Here is a 22,024-nt window from a genome sequence, read left to right as displayed (position 1 = left end):
CCTCCCTCCCTCCCTTCTTCCCTCCCTCCCTCACTCCTTCCTCCCTTCCCCCCCTCTCATTCCCTCTCCTAATCTCCCAATTTATTACTCACAAAATGCCTTTACCACATCTAGTGGAACGGTGTTTCCTTTTCCTTCAGTAATCTCAATAGAGCTGTACACCAAAACACTCAACTGGATATCCCAGTCTCTCCAAGTGTGTGAGTGAGCTGGAAGTCAATTCCATGGAAATGCAGAATAGTTATTTAAATAATGGCTCCCTTTTGGTTAATAGTTCTTATGATGAGCTAGGCTGGGTGTGCCATTTGTCTTACAGGGAAATATGTCAAGCAGCAAATTTAGAAATACTTCTATTTTGGTTTTGATCTCACCAGAATTTAACATAACAAAACCCTTCTAGTACTTCTTAAGAAGCCTGTGTCTGGGTAGCATGATGTATCAGGTCCATTTCTTCTGGGATTCATTTCTTCTTCCTCCTCTTCCTCTTCCTCCTGCTCTTCTTCTTCTTCTTCTTCTTCTTCTTCTTCTTCTTCTTCTTCTTCTTCTTCTCCTTCTCCTTCTCCTTCTCCTTCTCCTTCTCCTTCTCCTTCTCCTCCTCCTCCTCCTCCTCCTCCTCCTCCTCCTCCTCCTCCTCCTCCTCTTCCTCCTCCTCCTTCTTCTTCACCAGTCCTGGGCTTGAGCTCAGGGCCTGAGCATTGTCCTTGGGCTTTCTCAAGGCTAGAGCTCTACCACTTGAGCCACAGCACCACTCCACTTCCAGCTTTTTTCTATGTTTGTGGTGCTGAGGAATTGAACCCAGGTCTTCGTGCATGCTAGGCAAGCTCTCTACCACTAGGCCAAACCCCTGGCCATCCATTATTCTTAGGTAGAGCCATCATGGCTCTGATGTCAACTTTTCCATCTCTTTGCTCATTTCCCCCTTGTATTCACTGGCGGCAATGGATTCATATGTCTTTAAATGTATACCTACTAATGCTTGAAAATTATGTAGGCAGAAACTGTGCTTTATATTTAAATTAGAATACGAGGTCATGGATACTTTCTTAGGGGAAGGGAAAGCAACTTAAAAAGCCAACATGTTCACCAGTGACCATAAGTAGAATTAATTCTTCGGGGGAGGGGGAGCGTGGGAAAATTCAGACTGATAGATAAAAATTCACTTTTCTCTTCATGCTAGCTCATTTCTCTAGTTATATTTACAGAAGAGTCAGATTTCTACTATGCTATTTTTATATACTAAGATGTTAGAGATGTTAAAACTGCAATTCATGTTTAAATAGGTGTAATCACTCCTGTGAGAGAAAGCAATCCATATACATTTCTGAACCCAACAAATCAGAAAAAAAAATATTTTCACCAAATCTTGATGAGATTCTTCCAGCGGCAAACTGGTTTTTGGAGAGTTTATCAAGAGTTGCCATGGCATCTGAAGATGAGCAGCTGCTGGTCTGGTCTGTGCAGCTTTCTCACAAGCCCTAGGTGAGTCTCTCCCTTTGTGTTGAGGCTGGTATAGCTTTTCCCTTATCAGAGCTGTATTGAGTTACCCTTGAGCAAGATACATTCCTACTTCTTTCCTTTTCTTTTTCTTTCTTTCTTTTTTTTTTTTTTGGTTGGTCATGGGGCTCGGGCCTCGGCTCTGTCCCTGAGCTCTTCAGCTCGAGGCTACAACCCTACCCCTTGAGCCACAGCACCACTTTTGTTTTTTTAGTGGTTAATTGGAGATAAGAGTCTCAAGGTCTTTAGTGCTCAATCCTTAGATCTCAGCCTCCTGAGTAGCTAAGATTACAGGTGTGAGCCATGTCACCCAGCACAGTCATATTTCTTTAACTATTCCTCTTTTTTTTTTTTTTTGCCAGTCCTGGGCTTGAGCTGAGGGCCTGAGCACTGTCCTTGGACTTTCTCAAGGCTAGAGCTCTACCACTTGAGCCTCAGCACCACTTCCAGCTTTTTTGTATGTATGTGGTACCAAGGAATCGAACCAGGGTCTTCGTGCATGCTAGGCAAGCACTTTATTTATTTATTTATTTATTTTTTGCCAGTCCTGGGCTTGAGCTCAGGGCCTGAGCACTGTCCTTGGACTTTCTCAAGGCTAGAGCTCTACCACTTGAGCCTCAGCACCACTTCTGGCTTTTTATCTATGTATGTGGTACCGAGGAATCGAACTCGGGTCTTCATGCATGCTAGGCAAGCACTTTAACCACTAGGCCAAACTCCCGGCCCCTAGGCAAGCACTTTAACCACTAGGCCAAACCCCCGGCCCAAACTATTCCTCTTTTTACACCGCATGCATTCTTCCTTTCAAAGTAAACTGGCATTTGGAGAGCAGAGGACAAGGACAAGGGTCAGGGAAGGATAGACTTGTGGTCCTGCTGGCAACTTCTGTGTTCATCTATTCTTTTCCTTTAGTGTCCTTCTCTTTTTCTGCCTCTCCCGCTCCCTTCCTTCCCCTGCTTCTTTCTTCTTTACTACTTAGCCACTAATTCATCAAGCACCCTTTGATGTCCCATCCTACCTTCCACATGGTGGTAAGCTCAGGGGTGTAGAAGTACATATAGATAACAGCCCTTAAGCCCCTGTCCATCTAATATGAGTCAGCCAGTTACTGAATAGTAATCAACAGTAAGGCGACTTTGAAAAATAACACATTAGAGAACTGGAGAAGCATGATTGGACAGGCCCCTTGGCCCTTCCAGGAGGAAGGGGCAGTCATCTCGGGTGGATAAAAGGTACTGACCCCAATTGCTGAAGAATGAAAGGCTGGTATTTATCTGGTGACCAACCAAAAGTATTGTTAGTTAAGAATTTTGTGACAAAGCTAATGAAAAGCAGTTATGAGAACACCTTCCTTCAAGATAAGAAGTACTGAAAGTATTTTCATTCATATGTTGTGTTATAAGCATTACAGATTTTATCTCAAAGATCAAAAGTCCCAGCTTGTGGACAAGGCTACACTTCATCCATTACTGGAATATATTGTCAGAGGCTGGCTACGATGCTTCAGCGGCCTATATGTTGTCAGTGGAGAAGATTAAAGCCGATGAGTGCCACAAGATGAAGAGGAGATGTACGCTGTCAGGTACAGTGAGCAACAGTACCTCAATTTTGCTAGGAGATAGAGTGGCCATAAGTTACATTCTCCTGTTTCCCACATAATTCTAACCAACCCAATCACTCCTTCCCAAATTAAAGCCAACAGCTTCTGGAAACAAGGGTTAATTTTGCAACAGTTTCTCTTTTTTCTTGCTGTGCTGTTTACCACAGCAAAATGAAGAGTGTAAGAACTGGAGGATGCATGGAAGGAAGTCACCTAATACTGCAATATGTGAGAACCAGGAATCCCATGGAATAGGCACAGGACTGTACACGATTACATGTCACAGTGGCTCTCTTCACTGTTGGATCCCCCACCCTTTTTAACCACAGTTCTGAAGCCATACATAACCCTAGTTATATGCTACTATGTCCTCAAGTGATGCTGAGTCAAAATCCCTAACCAGACTATCCTTTCAAAGAATTCTTAGAGAAACCCTGTATTCTAGCTTGCAATCTGGAGAATTGTCTGTTCTTTCTTGGCCTCCTTTTCTAGTAGAGATGATTGGTGGACATTCTGTATCTCTTTAAATCACAGGGCCCTCTGAGAGTTGAGTCCAAGTGGGATCAGCAGTTCACGGCCCAGAGCCTTGGGTAGACAGGCATCATCCCACAGTTAATTTTCCCTAAAGCACCGGTGGGAGGAAGGGGATTATGGGGAGGTGGTAGATCTGCTGCCAGGTAGGAGAGCTCTGGTTCATGGGGTATATAGGATCATCTCCTTAGCCACAATCCCCCCTCTCCCTATTCAGGAAACGAAGAATCATTACCCTTTGGGGCCTCATTTTTCTATTTTCCCTTCTGTTCTGAGAGATTTGTAGTGTATTTATACTTTTGACCGCTGATGGTTTCAAGAAAGGTCCTTTAAAAGATCACTTTTCTAAAGGTGTCATCAGTAGCCAGAGGCTCTGGGAGTATCCCAGGGTTTCTTGCTGTTGATTTGAATGTTGTACCTACATCTACAGGATTAGTTCTCCTTCCTGACTGTGTCCTTTGCTGCACCCTGGTGGCTGGAGGAGAATATCAAGTTAGCTTTATTGGAAATGATAACAGTTTGGAGTCCTGGACTTACCTCTCCTGAGGTTATTTTCCTCTGAGCAACGCATTCTGAATAAAATCTAGTAGCAGATGATTAGTAATTTAATGGATGATTAGTAGAGAGGATTTTGAGCTAGACAACAATGTCAAGGCTTGGGGTATTTTTTTTTTTTTGTCAGTCCTGGGCCTTAAACTCAGGGCCTGAGCACTGTCCTTGGGCTTTCTCAAGGCTAGAGCTCTATCACTTGAACCACAGCACCACTTCCGGCTTTTTTCTATGTGGTACCGAGGAATTGAACCCGGGTCTTTGTGCATGCTAGGCAAGCACTCTACCACTAGGCTAAACTCCCGGCCTTGGGATATATTTTTTATAGGTCATATAAAAGTAAAGAAAATACATTTCTGGCTGCAGTTGCATTTTTGGACAAAGACTGAAGAAGAAAGCGGTGCATGTGTGAGAGGGTAATGGAGATCTCTTGGAGGCCGGGTGCTCAATGTGGGCAGAAGGCTGGGTTCTGGAAACAGGTCCATCTTGGCAGATGGCTAGCTGTCCTCCAGGTGGTTGTCGAGGTGGGTTGGGCAGATATCAACTTACTAAGCAGAGAGCTTTCCAATGAGGGAAAAGGATAAATATGTGATGCTACAGGGTCTTAACAGAAGGTTGAAGTAAATTAAAAATACCAGGTTTTCATGACTGCTTGGGAACCTTCAGAAACCTCTAAACATCTTAGATAGATTGAACGAACTTGCTGATTAAAATTTTAAATAACTAGGCATAAATAAAGGGCACAAAGGACCCAATTTGCAATGATCACAGAAAATATGAACTAAGATCAGATTTAACAAGAAATACACAGGATTTCTATTTTATTTTACCAGTCCTAGGGCTTAAACTCAGCGTTTGGGTGCTGACCTTGAGCTTTTGTGTTCAAGGTTAATGCTCTACCACTTTAGTCACAGTTCCATTTCTGGCTCTTTTTGGTGCTTTGAACTTTGATCTTCAGTTCTTAGCCTCCGGAGTAGCTTGGATTACACCTGTAAGCTACCAGAACCTAGTTTCATTTTATTTCTTTATTTGTCAAAATGCAGGAACTATGATTTCAGTATACAGGGAGACAGAACCGTATTCTTGGCTGGAACAACTCAGTGTAGTAAATCATCAATTCTTCTCCAACTGAGTTACAGATAAAAAAATAACTTTAATGAAAATATCAATGGATTGACACGTTTCTGAGTTCTCAAAATTTTGTTGAATGGCATCTTTTTTTGTACAACTCTTAAAAGATAATAAATGTAAAAAGTTTTCAAAATGATTCTGAAGTTACTGGCTACCCTTACTTGCCTGCTCTAGCTGCTGCTTGAGGGTCTGATGCTGCTCTGTGTCCTGGCTCTTCCTCTTGGTTTTCATTCCAGCCTCAAGCCCCTTTGCTTGGATGGCCACTTTGGACCAATGTTGTGACAGAGGCCTGCGATATTCTATCTCCCCTGGCTCTGTTTTCGTTTTGCCCTTTGACCTGAAGCACACTCTCTTCTAGCTGGCTTCAGTGCTGAAGACTTCAGCCTTGTTTGCTTGCTCAGAATCTACAATGTTGTGTGGCTCACAATAGTGCTTCATGTGTGTCTCCTTCCCGCATGGCAGTGACACACAGGAGAGCAGGCAGGGGAAGAAGGGAAGGTGCATGTGTCGTGGTGGCCTCCACATGAACAAAGGGACCTCGAGGATGGTTTCAAATGTAACTCAGGAGCAAGTGAAGTTTCTGTACTAGACCATATGAGAGGAGAAATTCTGAATGGAACCACTTTGTCCAACCATGTATTTAGCTGAGTCTTTAGGTTCAAAACTTTTATTATGGAGCTGGGAATGTGGCTTAAGTGGTATAGTGCTAGCCTTGAGCAAAAGAAGCTCAGGGACAGTTCCCAGACTCTGAGTTCAAACCCCAGCATCGGCAAAAAAGTTTTAATACACATTTTTATTACATATTTCAGCTCTATGTAAGGTATAAATGCACACACATTCCTATGAATGCCTTGTTTTGTTTTGATGTTTTCTTTCCGGTAAAGCCAGCAATTCCAAGATCTAGTTCCAACAATGCCTGGTGCACACAAGGACCATGTTCCATCAACAGATGCAAATCTCTACTACGTATATTCAGAACAGCTGTTCTGGAGTTTGTAGTTAAATTTTAATGAGGTTATGCAGTACACTCTGTGTGTGTGTGTGTGGGTACACGCTGGGACTTGAACTCAGGGCCTAAGTTTTTTTTTTTCTCTCTCACCAGTTCCTCTTTCAGCTTTTATTTTTTAATAGTTAATGAAGAATCTCATCGACTTTCCTATGCAGGGTTGGATTTGAACCATAATTCTCAGATCTCAGCCTCCTGAATAGCTAGGATTATAGGCAGAGGCCGCCAATGCCTGGCTTTTAGTACATTTTAGTCTTATGTAGGAAGATATTCAGACCAAAATTGAAGAAAATAAAAACAAAGCCAGCAATTCAAGATAGCTGCAACAGAGGGCAGAATTGTGTAAGAGATACTACCATCTTTATTTTGAAATTTATCCAAAATGCAAATTATGGCAGTGCATAGATTGCGCTATCTAAATACTTTTTTGATGTTTGTTTTCAAAATTTGCACATCAAGGTATTTAATAATAGTATGTTTTTTGTGTCACAGATGAAAACAGTTGGTACTATACGTGTAGATCGTAATGTAAGTAAGGTGCTTGTCCCTTGCATGAGAATTGAGGATCTTGTGTTCAACTCTGCCTGAGGATTCAGGCTGAGCACTGTGCTCAGGAGGTTTTAGGATCATTCAGTTTTCTTTTCATCCCAGTGCTGGAATGCAGACTTTTACAGATAAATGACACCGACAAATGCCGGCTGATACTGTTTATCGGAAGTTTCTTGAAGCACATGGGCAAGACCAATGAAGCAGAAGAGCTGTTCCTGAGTGCTGAGGACATGCTCATGCAGGTAACAGGAAAACCCTGCAGAGCCTCAAAGTTTTATTCTGGGTATTCTCAAAGTTCTTTTATCTTTGTTTATTTGTGACTTAGTCTACAAATCGTCCTCTATTTTATTTCTTTTCTTTCCTTCCCTCCTTCCCTTCCCTTCCTTCTTCCTTCCTTCCTTCCTTCCTTCCTTCCTTCCTTCCTTCCTTCCTTCCTTTCTTCCTTCCTTCCTTCCTATCTGTCTTTTTTGTCAGTAGTGGGGCTTGAATCTGGGCCTGGGCACTGTTCCTGAGCTCTTCAGCTCAAGGCTACTGCCCTACTGCCCTACCCCTAGGTCTGGGTGTTGTCCCTGAGCTATTCAGCTCAAGGCTACTGCACTACCCTTGGAGCCACAGCCCCCTTTCCTACTTTCTAGTGATTAATTGGAGATAAAGGTCTCACGTTCTTTAGTACAGGACTGGCTTTGACCCACGATCCTCAGATCTCAGCCTCCTTCCTGAATAGGCAGGATTACAGGCGTGAGCCACCATGGCTAGGCTATGATTTTGCATGTGGTGTGTGTGTGTGTGTGTGTGTGTGTGTGTTATAGAGGGATTAAATTCAGGGCCTCATACTTGTCAAGTAAGTGCTCTGCCACTTGAACCATGCCCCAGGTTCTCTATTGATTTTTGTTTTTGGTAATACTGCAATTTGAACTCAGGGCCTGTTTAGCAGGTACTTAGCTGTACCCTTTTTTGCTCTATTTTATTTATTTATTTATTTATTTATTTATTTATTTATTTATCTATCTATCTATTGCTGATTGTAGGGTTTGAACTCAGGACATGGGTGCTGTCCCTGAGCTTTTGTACTCATCGGTAGAGCTCTACCATTTGAGCCAGTGTTACTTCTGTCTTTTTCTGTTATTACTTGGAGATAAGAGACTCACGGACTTTATTGTCTGGTCTAGCTTTGAATTGTGATCCTCAGATCTCAGCCTCCTGAATAGCTAGGATTATAGGAATGAGCTACTGGCACCCGGTTGCTCTACTTATTTTTTTTTTTTTCAGTCCTGGGCTTGAGCTCAGGGTCTGAGCATTGTCCTTGGACTTTCCTCAAGGCTAGTGTTCTACCTTGAGCCACCGTACCACTTCTGGCTTTTTCTATGTATGTGGTACTGAGGAATTGAACCTGGGTCTTTGTGCATGCGAGGCAGGCACTCTACCACTAGGCCAAACTCCAGGCCCCTCTACTTAATTTTGAGAGGGTTTTTTTTTTCTCCACTAAGTATTCACAGTATTCACTCCTGGACTTCCATTTTCTTATTTATGCTTTCTGCTGAATCAAGGATAACAATAGTGCTCCATCTTGTCCAATTCTTTTCATTGAGATGAAGTTTCTCAAATGTTTTGGCCAGGGATGTTCTGGAACCCAAGACCTTTCTGGTCAGATCCTCTAGCATAGCTGGGATAATAGGTTATAAACCCTATTTTTCTGTTTGATTGAGTGATTTGGTCTTGAACTATGATCCTCCCATCTCCAGCTCCTGATTAGCTGGGATTCCAAATGCATACTACTAGGCTGGGCTCAGGAAGCTATGATTACTTTCTTTTCTTTTATTTTTGCTGGTGCTAGGGCTTAAACTCTGGGTTCAGGTGCTGTCCCTGAGTCTCTTTTGCTCAAGGCTAGCTCGCTACTACTTGATCCACAGAACCACTTCTGGCTTTTTCTGAGTAGTTTACTGGAGATTAGATAAATACATAAATACAAACATACATACATATGTATCTGGGCTTTTCTGCCTAAGATGTCTTCAAACCCAGTCCTCAGATCTAAGCCTTCTGTGTAGCTAGGATTGTAAGCATGAGCCACCAGCATCTAGCTTTGATTTGCTTTTCCTGAAATACTGACTTTTGCCTTTATTGAATACAGTCAAAGTTTTTCTAATAACATAACTATTCTTCTGTTTAGGATGACATTTATCGCCTTTTTAAAAAGCTTATAAAGATTTTACTGATTTTAGTTGAGTTTGTGGACAAGTCTAAAATCATCACAGATTAAGAAAGCTATTTTTATTTAAAAACCAAGACTTCCAAATTTTCCTAAAACTTTGTCCTTGCCCCTATCTACACATATTTAGGGCCCTAAATTCCAGACCTAGTACTAGAACAAAACCAACCAAACAAACAAATAAAACCCAGTAAGGTAACTCTTTCCTGAGTCTCATTGCTTGAACAGTACATTTTAAAAACTAACCATCCAGTGGTTTCTTATGCATTGCTAAAGTTTTGTTGAGAAGTGATTTTAATTAATGAAATTCAAATACCCTGAAATAAATGTTCTAGAGCAGTAAGAATGTAAATTCAATCCCCTAAGCAAAAATGTGTTAAATATAAAGTTAGCAGCTCTCTGGCTACATTTGAATTCAAGAAGCATTTCCAGCCATTCATGGTGAGTTCTGGATCCCACCTCCCCTGGTCCACTTAAAATGTGCAGAACATTGTCAGGTTAGTCTTCTAAGCTTGTATTATCTTTAGCTAAGAACCCATGGAGACACTGTCCAAGATATACTATTAGTTTTCAGTGTCTCCTGATAAAGGTTTCATCACAACCATTTATTAACTAAATATTTTAAATTAGCTGAAAGACAAAGTAATATGTATAAATAATTTTATGACAAATGAGTTTTTTTTTTTAATGCCAATGCTGGGGCTTGAACTCAACTAGGTTTTTTTTGTTTTTTGTTTTTTTTTTTTGCCAGTCCTGGGCTTGAGCTTAAGACAGGGCCTGATCACTGTCCTTGGACTTTTTCAAGGCTCTATCACTTCAGCGTCAGCACCACTTTTGGCTTTTTTTTCTATGTATGTGATACTGAGGAATTGAACCCGGGTCTTCGTGCATGCTAGGCAAGCACGGTACCACTAGGCCAAACTCCTGGCCCTCAACCGGCTTTTTTTTTACTCAAGGCTGGCACTCTGCCACATGAGTCACAGTTCAAATTCCAGGATTTTGCTGGCTGATTGGAGATGAGAGAGAGTCTTAACAGACTTTCTTGTGCAGGTTGGCTTTGAACCACAATCCTCAGATCTCAGCCTCCTGAGTATTTATGATTACAGGTATGAGCCAGCAGTACCTTGCTACAGTTGAATCTTTCTTGCAGGGTATCTGGCAGTGGTGTCTGTTGAGTTTTGATCCCCTAAGGAGGAGTTCCTCTTCTCATTTTCTACAGAGTCCATCCACACGGGGAATGCTCCTCCAAGCTCAGAATGCAGTGGGAGAACTATACCTTGAAATTGGGATGATTCAGAAAGGATTCAAGTATTTTCAGAAGGCATGGTCAAACCTGCTATTTTATTCACTCTGTGACTTAAAAGCCAGCCAGTTTTTGATGAAGCAGAAAGGTAAGGTAACACCTGTAGACGGAGATATTCTGCCTCCATCTGGCCAGGCCTATCCTCTTCTAATGCATTCTCAGAACACTACTGGATTTGCCAGAGCTGCTATAGCTGCATACCACAGGTTGGGGATTTAAAGAAAGTGTGTATGTGTGTGTGTGTGTGTGTATGTGTGTTGATGTTGATACTCTGTGCTTGAACTCAGGACTGGGGTATTCTTTTCTTAACATTTTTTGTTCAAGGGTGGCACTGCTTGAGCCACAGCTCTACTTTTGGCTTTTTGGTAGTTAATTATTGGAGATATATATATCTTACAGACTTTCCTGCTCAGGCTGATATCTTGAGTAGCTAGGATTACAGGTATGAGCCACCTGAGTTCTTTCCTTGACATTTCTGGAAGTCCAAGGTCAAGGTATTATATCAGGGTTGGTTTATATTCAGGAGAAGGTTTCAAAATTCTAACTCCTTCTAATAACTAATGAACAATTTAACAAAATGAAATACCAGGAATCTAAAATGTGTGTGTGTGTGTGTGTGTGTGTGTGTGTGTGTGTGTGTGTGTGTGTATGTGTAGAGTCAAGATGAGGGAGGCAGACAAATGGAGAGAGGAAGTGTGGGTAAATGTAGTTCCTTTTTCTGGGGGGGGGCGGGTCATGGGGCTTGAACTCAGCCTGGGCACTGTCAGCTCAAGGCTATTGCCCTACTCCTGGGTCTGGCTGGTGTCCTGAGCTCTTTAACTCAAAGCTACTGCCCTACCCTTGAGCCAAGCCCCACTTCCCGTTTTCTAGAGGTTAATTGGAGATAAGAGTCTCAGGTCCTTTTGTGCCTGGGCTAGCTTTGAACCTTGATCCTCACTCAGATCTCAGCCTTCTGAGTAGCTAGGATTATGGGTGTGAGCCACTGTGCCCAGCTTTAGTGTAGTTCTGAAATTCCAATGTATATATGCGAAAATGGAACCACATGACTTGAAAGTTGGCAAAGATGGGGGGTAGGGGAATTATGAAAAGGGTGAATGCTGATCAAGATGAATTGTACTTATACACTGACTTGTTGAATTGAAAGCTTTTTCTACAACTACTTAAAGATAATTTTTAAAAGTCTGTATTATTTTCCAACATATGTTGAATTCAGTAGAGGAGCAAGATAGTTGAGCATAGGTGTGCATGGCTGAGGCGGTGGCTTGTGGTAAGATACAGAGACTGTTAATTAATTGGATCTATGGGATCTTTGTCCTTATTACCTGAAAGCAGTATCTTGCTACAGGACAGCACTGGCTGCTTTCTGTAGGACTTGGCTTACTGGCTCTGCTATCTACACCCTCATTCTGTTCTGACTCATTCATCTGCGAAGCAAACTCAGTCTCAGTTTCAGTCTACTATTTGAGCTCCTCTAATTGCTGTGTACACAAATGTCTTGTATAAGAACCAATTCCCACTTATTATAGTGGGACAGCTAGGCACTGCCCAAAGACAGTGCCCAGGGCTGGAGTTCAAGCCTCAGGACTGGCAAAGCAAAGCAAAACAAAACAAAACAAAATACCTTGGCACTTGGCAGTGATGAAGTAAAATACCAAATGCTAGATCTACTGTTTAACAACTTCATGGAGAAAGAAAAGCCAAAAACAAAAACACATTCTTATTTGTGAGTGTGTGTGTGAGAGTCGTGGGACTTGAACTCTGGGCCTGGGTGCTGTCCCTGAGCTCTTCAGCTCAAGGATACCACGCCAACCCCTTGAGCCACAGCCCTACTTCTGGTTTTCTGGTTTAGTTGGAGATAAAAGTCTCACAGACTTTGTAGTGCCCGGGCTAGCTTTGAGCCTCAATCCCAGATCTCAGCCTCCTAAGTAGCTAGGATTACAGGCGTGAGCCACTGTGCCCGGCTAAGCATCACATTCTTTGTCAACATTTATTCCCTGCAGTCAAAGTGCTGAATAACCTGGCAAAGTCAGCATCTGAGGAGTTCTTAAAAGAAAATCACATTTTGGATTATGCTATGGAAGTGTCCAAGATAATGAGCAGCAATCCGTGTGATCAAGCGACCATGAAATACACAGAAGGTGTTCTCATGTAAACATGATTTTTTTCTGTTTTGTATATTAGCTTTTATTCTTATGATTAATATTAGCCCACACCTGTTTCTTACCTAACTGATTTAGTTAAGAAAGGCACACCTCTAGTATTTCTATCCTCTAGCCTAGTGCTTCTCAGCCAGGGATGATCCAGGCCCATCCAGGGCTATTGGCCATGTCTAGAGACCTTTTTGGTTATTATGACTAAGGGTGAGGGTTGTTAGCTGGTGGGTAGATGCCAGAGATGCTACTAAATGTCCCACAGTGCATGATGAAGAATGATCCAGCCCAATAGTGCTCTAGTTCCCCCCACTCCTTTCCCCTTCTCGTCCCCCTTCCTCCTCCCTTCTTTTCTGAGACCATGTCTCGCTATGGAGCCTGGTTGGTTTTGAACTCGTGATCCTCCTGCCTCTGCCTCTCTCAGTACTGGGATTATGGTGTGTACCACCATGCCTGGCTGCTCTATGTTTTCTATGCTGTGATAGATTCTTGCCTAGCATGCACAAGGCCTTGGGTTCAATCCACAGCACTGCAAAATAACTTTTACAGACCTACACACACACATACACACACACACACACACGCACGCACACACACAGTCTTTTTAAACATTTTTATTGTTGGAGTGATATATAGAGGGGTTACAGTTACATTCATCAGGTAGTGGGTATATTACTTCTTAAACATTGTTACCCCTTCCCATGTTTTTCTCCCACTTTCCTTCCCTCCTAGCCCCTCCACTCATCTTGTTTTCCCCTTACTTTCCCTTTTTCAAATAAATAAATAAATAAATGTATATACAATATATCGGGTACTAAAGTTAGATACAGTAACATGAGATAAATCATGAGGAAAAAGAGAAAATAAATAATGTCACATAGTACATTAAGAACAATAATCACAAAGATAAACCTCTTGCTTCCATGTCTTGGAGTTCAATTCATTTAGTTTCATCCTATATGGCCATATATGTACATAGATTTTTAACTATTGTGAGCCTTTGCTAGGAGAATCCTAGATGTATACTAATTGTTAACAATAGGGAAACTATGGAGCTTAGGTTTCTTTGGGCCTGGCTTACTTTACTTAATACTTTTTCTAAGTCTTTCCATTTCCTTACAAATGGGACAATGCCATTCTTTCTGATGGCAGCATAGAATTCCATTGTGTTTGTGCGTGTGTATGAGTGAGTGTGTGTGTGTGTGTGTGTGTGTGTGTGTGTGTGTGTGTATATATATATATATATATATATATATATATATATATATATATATATATACCATCTTCTTGATCCATTCATCTACTGAGGAGCATCTGGGTTGGTTCCATATCTTAGCTAAGGTGACTAATGCAGTGAACATGGCTGTGCTGGTAGGATTATTATGGCCTTGTTTCTGGACATTTGGGTAAATGCCAAGGAATAGGATTGCTGGGTCATAGGGGAGTTTTATGTTTAGTCTTTTGAGGAATCATCATACTGCTTTTCAGAGTGGTTGAATAAGTTTACACTCCCACCAATAATGTAGTAGGGATCCCTCCTGGCCGCATCCCCATCAGCATCTGTTGTTATTAGAGTTCTTGGTAATGGCATTCTAACTGGAGTGAGGTGAAATCTCAAAGTTGTTTTGATTTGCATTTCTTTTATGTCCAGAGATGCTGAGCATTTCTTCATATACACACAGTCTTATTATAAGTATCTTTGACATTTTCCATTTCTACTATATAAACAGATTTTTGCACCTAATAAAGTATCTTTATTATTGATAATCTAGTGACAATAGTTAATATTTTATCATATCTAATAAATACACATGTTTTGTCTTCAGGTTGGCTGTTGGAAACACTAATCTCGCAAAAATGAAATTTCAAGAGTGCTTATATATCAGGAAACGTTTGTTTGGAGAGAAAAACATGCTAGTTGGAGAAATTATGGAATTTTTAGCAGATATGCTATTTTTTCTCCAAAGGGATCCTGAAAAGTAAGTTTTTATATTGGAAGAACTATGTCTCCTCCATTTCTGTGCCTCCCAAATTCAGTAGTGTGAGGCGGAGAGCTTATTTATCTACTGGGGCTGTCTTTGCTTCCTTGTCTTTAGTTCTGTTTGGAAGCCATGACTCTTAGTGACAGGGCACTGACCGTTGTATACGCAAAAGAACCCTGTGCCCCAATACTGTGTAGAGATTTCAGCAGCATGGACAAAGGAGTCCAGTGTCCTTACTGTGAGCAGTTCCTAGTGTCACTCACAGGCCTCAAAATGTCGTTCCCTTGGGAGGTCTCTGTGCAGGCCCAGGCCATGGCTGCTCTCTAGAGGCCCCACTCTGCTGGTCTGTGTGGCCAAGGCCAGAGCCCAGCATGTCCCAGGTCATGCTCACCTGCTGCCCCTCCTCACTCTGGGAGTCTTTTGTTTCTTGTAACAGCTCTGTCCTCAGTTGCCACACATCGTGGAAGGAAGATGGTGGGGCTTGTCCTCCAGAGCTGAGGAGAATGAGCATCTCCAGGTCTTACCACTTCTCCTGGAAGATTAATATGGGAAACATTTTTTGTTGTTGTTGGTCATGGGGCTTGAACTCTGGGCCTGGGTGCTGTCCCTGAGCTCTTCAACTCAAGGCTAGCCCTCTACCATTTGAGCCACTGAGCCACTTCCAGTTTTCTAGTGGTTAATAGAGATGAGGCTCATGGACTTTTGTGCCCGGGGTTGGTTTTGAACTGTAATGTTCAGATCTCAGCATCCTAAGTGGCTAGGATTACAGGCATGAGCCACCACGCCCAGTGGAGACATTTTTTTGATCCTACAGATCCTAGAGCCCAGCCATTTCCCTTATTTGTCAGAGTCCACTGATTGGATGTTCAGAGATGCTCCTGGTGAATTGGTGAAGTTGCTAAGGAAATGTTGCGCCTCCCCCCTCTCTCCCTTCCCAGGCTTGTTTTTCCATCTCTGTTTTCTACTTTCCCTAAAATCATTTTTCCTTCACCTTTCATTGGTAGGTAATTTCAGTCTTTTGCTCACCAGAAGAATGTAACATGGGGAAATCTCTAACACTTGAGGATAAGTCAGTGTTAAACCTTAAAAAAAAGGAAGTTAGAAGAACTCAAAATGCAAATAAAGGAAGGCCTAAGAGTCAGCTCATAGGTTCTGGGTAGTGGTGAGCAGATGGGGAGACTGAGTCTGGTTGTCTCCACTCAGATCTTGCTTCTGCTGCTTAGTAACAGTGAGAAGTTGGGTGGGGACAGGAAAACACCGTGGGCTCTCACTCACTTTCTTGTTGATAACAGTGTAGAGTAGCAATACATTCCTACCAGGATTATTGAGGATTAGGAGATCTTGCACAGGAGAGCTCAGACCACTGCCTGGCACCTACTGAAGGACTCTAATCCATTAAGTGACAGACATTACAGCTGGTGTCCCAGCGGGTGACAGTGGAGGCATGCACATCACAAAAAGCTCCTTGTACTCAATACCAGCACATGGAAGAGAAATGAGGATTTTTTTACATGAGCAAAAAGCTAGACTGTGGAACCATGGCCTCATGAAAGAAACCTCTCAACACACCTCGTACTGGCTGACTCACGTCCTGCCTGAACTTCCCCATCATGAATGCAGCGCTGGCGGGATGTGAGTCAGCACAAGGAGGCTTCTGTGCACAGAGAGGCTTCTGTAGAGAGGGCCTCTGGAAACAGTGGAGAGAGATGTCTTTCTCCCTGTTAGAAGTTGTCCATCTAGGTTACAACCATGAGGCATCTTGCTGTATAGCATGATTCATCTCTCCTATAGATTCTTTGCAGCCAGGGGTTTGAGACATCTCGTGTGAGCCTAGGACATGATCTACGTCCTGAGGGCTTTCTTGATTGAGATGAGCAGGGCTGGATGATCGAGTTCAAGTTCACAGGAGTAACTGATATATATGCTGGGTGCCATTAGCTCACACCTGTAATCCCAGCTACTCAGAAGTCTGAGATCTGAGGACTGTGGTTCAAAGCCAGGCCTAGAGGGAAAGTCTGTGAGACTCTTATGTCCATGAACCATTAAAAGGCAGAAGTGGAGTGTGGCTCAAGTTGTAGAACACTAGTCTTGACCCAAAAAAGCTAAGGGACAGTGCTTAGGCCCTAGCTTAAAGCCCTAGTACTAGTTTACACACACACACACACACACACACACACACACACACACACACACACACACACACACAGAGTGCTATACAACCAGGACAGAAAGAATGAGCAAGATGTCTTAAGAGGAAGAGGATTCATTCTCAATAGCATATTAGCATTTTCCCCAATGGTCTGGCCATTCCTCAGCATTCACCTCTGTCACACCTCTGTCAGCATGTTCTGTGTGTCCCTTGATGTTTCCCTGTATCTGAGTCCATTTTTCTGCTCTCAGAATGTCATCAGGAGCACCTGGTAGCAATGCCCCATCCATGCCCAATGGCTTGCTCCTCCCTCAGCTCCAAACTGCCCTCCCTCACTGATACTTATCCCTTTGATCATGCTTTCTCTGCTCTTTTTTTTTTTTTTTTTGCAAGTCCTGGGGCTTGAACTCAGGGCTGGAGCACTGTCCTTGGGCTTTTTTCTCAAGGCTAAAGCTCTACCACTTCCAACTTTTCTATGTATGTGGTACTGAGGAATTGAACCCTGGTCTTTATGCATGCTAGGCAAGCACTCTACCATTAGGCCAAACTCATGGCCACATGCATTCTCTGTTTTTGTGGTGTGTGGCGAAGGAAGAGTCCTCTCCTGCCTCTTGCAGCCATGTTAGCATACTGGTCTAAGGGTGGCTGCCTGTTTCACTCATGGTGTTAGGCTTCAGCCATTGCTCCACATCTGCAGGCTGTCTCATATGCTTCTTAGGCTTCTATCATCCATGGCAGATAAGCGTAGCTGGCCATCTGTCTTGTAGATATCTCCAGTGGAGTTTTGTGGCATCTGGAAAGCCTGAGCCAGTCCTGTGCCCAACCAGGTACCTGATTGCCTTGCCTGTCTGGCTTCAGAGCTGGAGTTCTGAGCTGAGTGGTTGCCCCTGCCAGGAGCCTCACTGCACAGCTCAGCCACCGTCTTCAACTCAGCTCAATTACAATACTAGTGTGCTAGTGTGATCCTACCACACATGGACGTCTAGAATTCCCAGCCAGCTATGTTGCCCATGGAAGAACCCTTGACTGGAATCTGTGAGACGCCAGGTTTGATCCTCAACACTAGCAAAACAAAACAAACAAACTAAAAATTGCAGCTCTCAGGTTTGCACTTTGTTGAATGGATCCCTGCTTTACTCTCCAGTCTCTCTTCCAGCTTCAAGAGAGCAAGGATGTCTCATTCATTCCTACTCCCCAGTCCCAGCACCAGCCTCAGAGGATGCTGAATAAATATACCATTGAATGTCATGTTTCTTCATTGCAAACTTTAGTTGAATTTCAATTTCCTAGATCCCAGAAGAAGCAAGCCACCGAATATTACAAACAAGTGATAAAAATCAAGGAAAATGCGGACACTCTGGCCAGCTCCTCCCTCGTCAAGAAGCAGCTGAGCATCAGCCTCAGCGATACTCTGTGTAAACTGGGTAAGGGCCCCAGTCTGCTCAAGCAGGGGACTCATTTCACATGCACACTTTGCTTATTTTATGCTTTTCACTTTTGTTGATACCTACTTTCACTTATTAGGAAATAACTTGTGGGGGCGGGGGCAGGGCTGGGTGTTTTTGCCCAGGATAGTTTAGATCACCCTCCCTCCTCATAGATGGCTTCCTCATAGCTGGAATCATAGGCATAAACCACCACACTCAGCTGTTTTGCTGATACAGTCTTGCCAAGTCTTCACTCTGGCTAGCCTTCAACTGAGATCCTCCTGTTTTCTGCCTCCCAAGTAGCTGGGATTAGGACCAGGAGCATGGTCTAGTAAGCTGGGAGCGCACTAGGTAACATAGAGTGCTTACCTAGCATGCACAAAGACTTGGGTTTGATTCCTCGGTACCACATACATAGAAAAAGCCAGAAGTGGTGCTGTGGCTCAAGTGGGAAAGCTCTAGCCTTGAGAAAGCCCAAGGACAGTGCTCAGGCCCCCAGGACTGACAAAAATAAGATCTAGCACCCAAGTAGCTGGAATTACATGTGTGAGCCACATTTTTAGGTGGAGGGGGGAGTCATATAGGGTTTGAACTCAGGGCCTAGGTACTATCCATGAGCTTTTATTTTGCCCAAGGCTAGTATTCTACCACTTTGCACCACAACTCAACTTCCATTTTTTTGGTGATTAATTGGGATAAGAGTATCAGAATTTCCTGCCCAGGTTGGTTTTGAACTGCAATCCTCCGCTCTTAGTTTCTGAATAGCTAGGATTATAGGTATGAGCCACCACGCCCTGTTGAACTCTTGTAAGAATCTTTTCCATGTCACCACCTCTACCTCCTCCTCCTCCTTCCTTCTGCCTCCCCCCCCCACACCTTTGCATTGGGAGTCAAACTCATAGCCTTGTGCATACTGTTGTAGCACTGAGCTGCATCATCTTGCTAGGTAGCTCAGATTAGTTGTAGTCCAGGCTGGCCTCTAACTTATGGTCTTTCTGCCTTTGCCACCACCTTAGGGATTTAAAGTATCATCTGACTGGAGAGGATTGAATCAGGTATTGGTTTTAGCTTGCCTTTAATCAGCCACTTTGGCAAATCCTGCCCCTCTGGTTCAAGACCATCTGTCCCTGGGCCCCATGCATAAAGTAACACCAATGACTTCTTAAGGACCTTAGCAGAGTTGATTGTGATCTTAAATATGAAGAAGGCTGGGGATCAACTATGGGAAGGTGTTCAAGGACAATCACATGGCAGAGGCCCATAAGGAAGTGTAGAGTATCAGTGATGAATTGAGTATCAAAGCAGTTTGCTGTCTTTAAGTGCTCAGTTGCAGAAGATGAGGCTAAAACAGGTTTCTTCTGGATGTTCTCAGCGTGCCATGTGTTAACTTGCAGAAATGATGGCTCAGCTCCAGGAACAACATAGTGAGAAACACCCCAGATTGTACTTTAGCCTATTGAAAGCAATAATCTTTAGTTGATTTTCCAGATTTCATTTTGGCTTGTAGCTTAACAATGGTAATTGCTAGCTTTGGCACCTGTCACTGTCCTTAGTGTTTTATTATTGCAGTTGATCAGCAGTCGAGTGCAGTGTAATATTCCATGGGGTAGAAAAAGGAGCTCCCATTAAGTTTTGGTAATTAAGATCTACATTTAGAGTCAAAAGATATACATAAATTAAAATGATATATAGAAATTAAAATGATGGGTTTGTAATCAGGTGACAAATCCAAATTTTGATCACTTTTGTGATGAACTTACTTCTAAAAGAAACCTTTTTTTTTTTTTTTTTTTTTTTTTTTTGCCAGTCCTGGGCTTGAGCTCAGGGCCTGAGCACTGTCCTTGGACTTTTTCAAGGCTAGAGCTCTACCACTTGAGCCTCAGCACCACTTCTGGCTTTTTTCTATGTATGTGGCACCGAGGAATCGAACCCGGGTCTTCATGCATGCTAGGCAAGCACTTTAACCACTAGGCCAAATTCCCAGCCCTAAAAGAAACCTTTTTTTTTATCGCATCTTTTGTAGCTCATTTTATCTCAACTTTGTGTCAGTGTCAAATAAAAACTTTTTTTTTTTTTTTTTTTTTTTTTTGCCAGTCCTGGGTTTGAGCTCAGGGCCTGAGCACTGTCCTTGGACTTTCTCAAGGCTGGAACTCTACCACCTAAGCCTCAGCACCACTTCGGCTTTTTTTTTATATGTATGTGGTACCGAGGAATCGAACCTGGGTCTTCATGCATGCTAGGCAAGCACTCAACCACTAGGCCAAACTCCCGGCCTCAAATATAAACTTTAACATAATAAATCTTAGAGATTTTGGAAGAAATCCAGACTATAAAATAGTCTTTGTGATTTATGTTCCAAGCTGGTTCTGGTCCAGAGACAACTTATTACTTTCCTTTGATAAAATGCTCTAAATTTGCCTACTGAGAGGCCATTCTCTTGGAGAAAAGAATAGAAATGGGCCTTTTCATATTCCATTATATCAAGCTGAGTGTTCTGTGCTGAGCTGTTTATTTTAGAAGAAGTATGACAAGTGAACATAATGTTACTTCCCCCTCTCTGAGATTCTTTTGTAAAGAGAAATGCCAGCCACCTCAGTCAAGTTCAGTGATATTAAACAATCACATCCCCGGATGATGCTCAGCTAGGGAAGTCAGGCCTTCTTCATTAATTTAAAAATTATCATCTCAGTCAGAAGTCTCTTTCCTAGGGTAGTTGATCCATTAATTCAAAAGTGAGGTAAGTAACTCAGAGACTTCAGATACAACTTACCAGCATTTTTTTTGTAGTGGAGAATCAGTGTCATTTTTCTCTTTTTAAAAATGGATCTTTAGATTGGAATTAGATGTACTTTTCAAAACACATAATCACAGATCACTTTAGTTCATGACGACAGAACTACTGTGCCACAGTCCTTGTGTAAAATTCTTCTATATTGCTGTCTTATTCCCCCCTTCCCCAATTTTTTTGACAGTCCTAGGGCTTGAACTCAGGCTTTCTTTTTTTTGAAAATATTTTTTATTGTAATTAATAAAAGGGTTACATGATATTTGCCAGATAGAAGGTGCATTAATTCACATACATTGATACCCTTTCATATGTCTTGGTCCCCATTACCCTCCCCCCACCCCCCCATCTTGGTTTTCCCCTCTTCCCTATCCAATTTCAAATAACCAAATACAAATATATCCAATATATCAGATAACAAAGTGAGATACTGTAACAATATGAGATAACCAAGGGACAGCAAAAGAACTCAGGCTTTCTTAAGGCTAGTGCTCTACTATTTGAGCCACAGCACCACTTCTGTCTTTTTTTCCTCTGTGTGTGATAGTGAGGAATTATGTCTGTCTTCTTCTTCTTCTTCTTCTTCTTCTTCTTCCTCTTCCTCTTCTTCTTCTTCTTCTTCTTCTTCTTCTTCTTCTTCTTCTTCTTCTTCTTCTTCCTCTCTCTCTCTCTCTCTCTCTCTCTCTCTCTCTCTCTCTCTCTCTCTCTATATATATATATATATATATGTATATATACATACATATTAGGTGTTATTCGTGGGGCTTGAACTCAAGATCTGGGCACTATTCCTGAGCTTCATTTTTCCCAAGGCTAGCACTCTACCACTTGAGCCACAAAACCACTTCTGCATTTTTCCGTGTATGTGATATTAAGGAATCGAACCCAGGGCTTTGTGTATGCTAGGCAAGCACTCTACCATTAGGCCACACTCCTGGCCCTTTTCCCCAAATCTTTATGCTGTCTTACCCAAGCATAATTTGAATTAACTAAGCAGCTTATAGCATTGAGTCTTTCTAGAATGTTTAGTCTGGTCTTCATAGAAAATAATTCTTATTTTGTACCTTATTGTTAAGTTAAATTACCTAATTAGACTAAGGAGGCCAGTTGACTCTGGGTCATGCTAGCTGTAGGGACAGAAGTGTGCCTGCAGAGTAGA

The 22,024-nt window shown here is 42.4% G+C and overlaps 1 protein-coding gene across 4 annotated transcripts in view; it reads left to right on the top strand.

Annotated features, from left to right (window-relative positions):
- Nt5dc3 (5'-nucleotidase domain containing 3) overlaps positions 1-22,024 on the top strand; it is a 93,955-nt gene that overhangs the window by 24,839 nt on the left and 47,092 nt on the right. For all 4 annotated transcript variants that reach the window (XM_090328525.1, XM_090328521.1, XM_090328519.1 and 1 more), the window contains 7 exons: positions 1,281-1,479; positions 2,898-3,076; positions 6,963-7,102; positions 10,289-10,460; positions 12,373-12,520; positions 14,349-14,501; positions 17,944-18,077. In XM_090328525.1, coding sequence (XP_090184651.1) covers positions 1,281-1,479; positions 2,898-3,076; positions 6,963-7,102; positions 10,289-10,460; positions 12,373-12,520; positions 14,349-14,501; positions 17,944-18,077 — 1,125 coding nt within the window. The remainder of the gene's footprint in view (positions 1-1,280; positions 1,480-2,897; positions 3,077-6,962; positions 7,103-10,288; positions 10,461-12,372; positions 12,521-14,348; positions 14,502-17,943; positions 18,078-22,024) is intronic.

The sequence above is a fragment of the Megascapheus bottae genome, chromosome 2 (assembly GCF_031878675.1).
Source record: "Megascapheus bottae isolate mThoBot1 chromosome 2, mThoBot2.hap1, whole genome shotgun sequence".
Classification (NCBI taxonomy): Eukaryota; Metazoa; Chordata; class Mammalia; order Rodentia; family Geomyidae; genus Megascapheus; species Megascapheus bottae.
The sequence above is the reverse complement of the archived record's forward strand: the minus strand, read 5'-3'. Positions and strand labels throughout refer to the sequence as shown.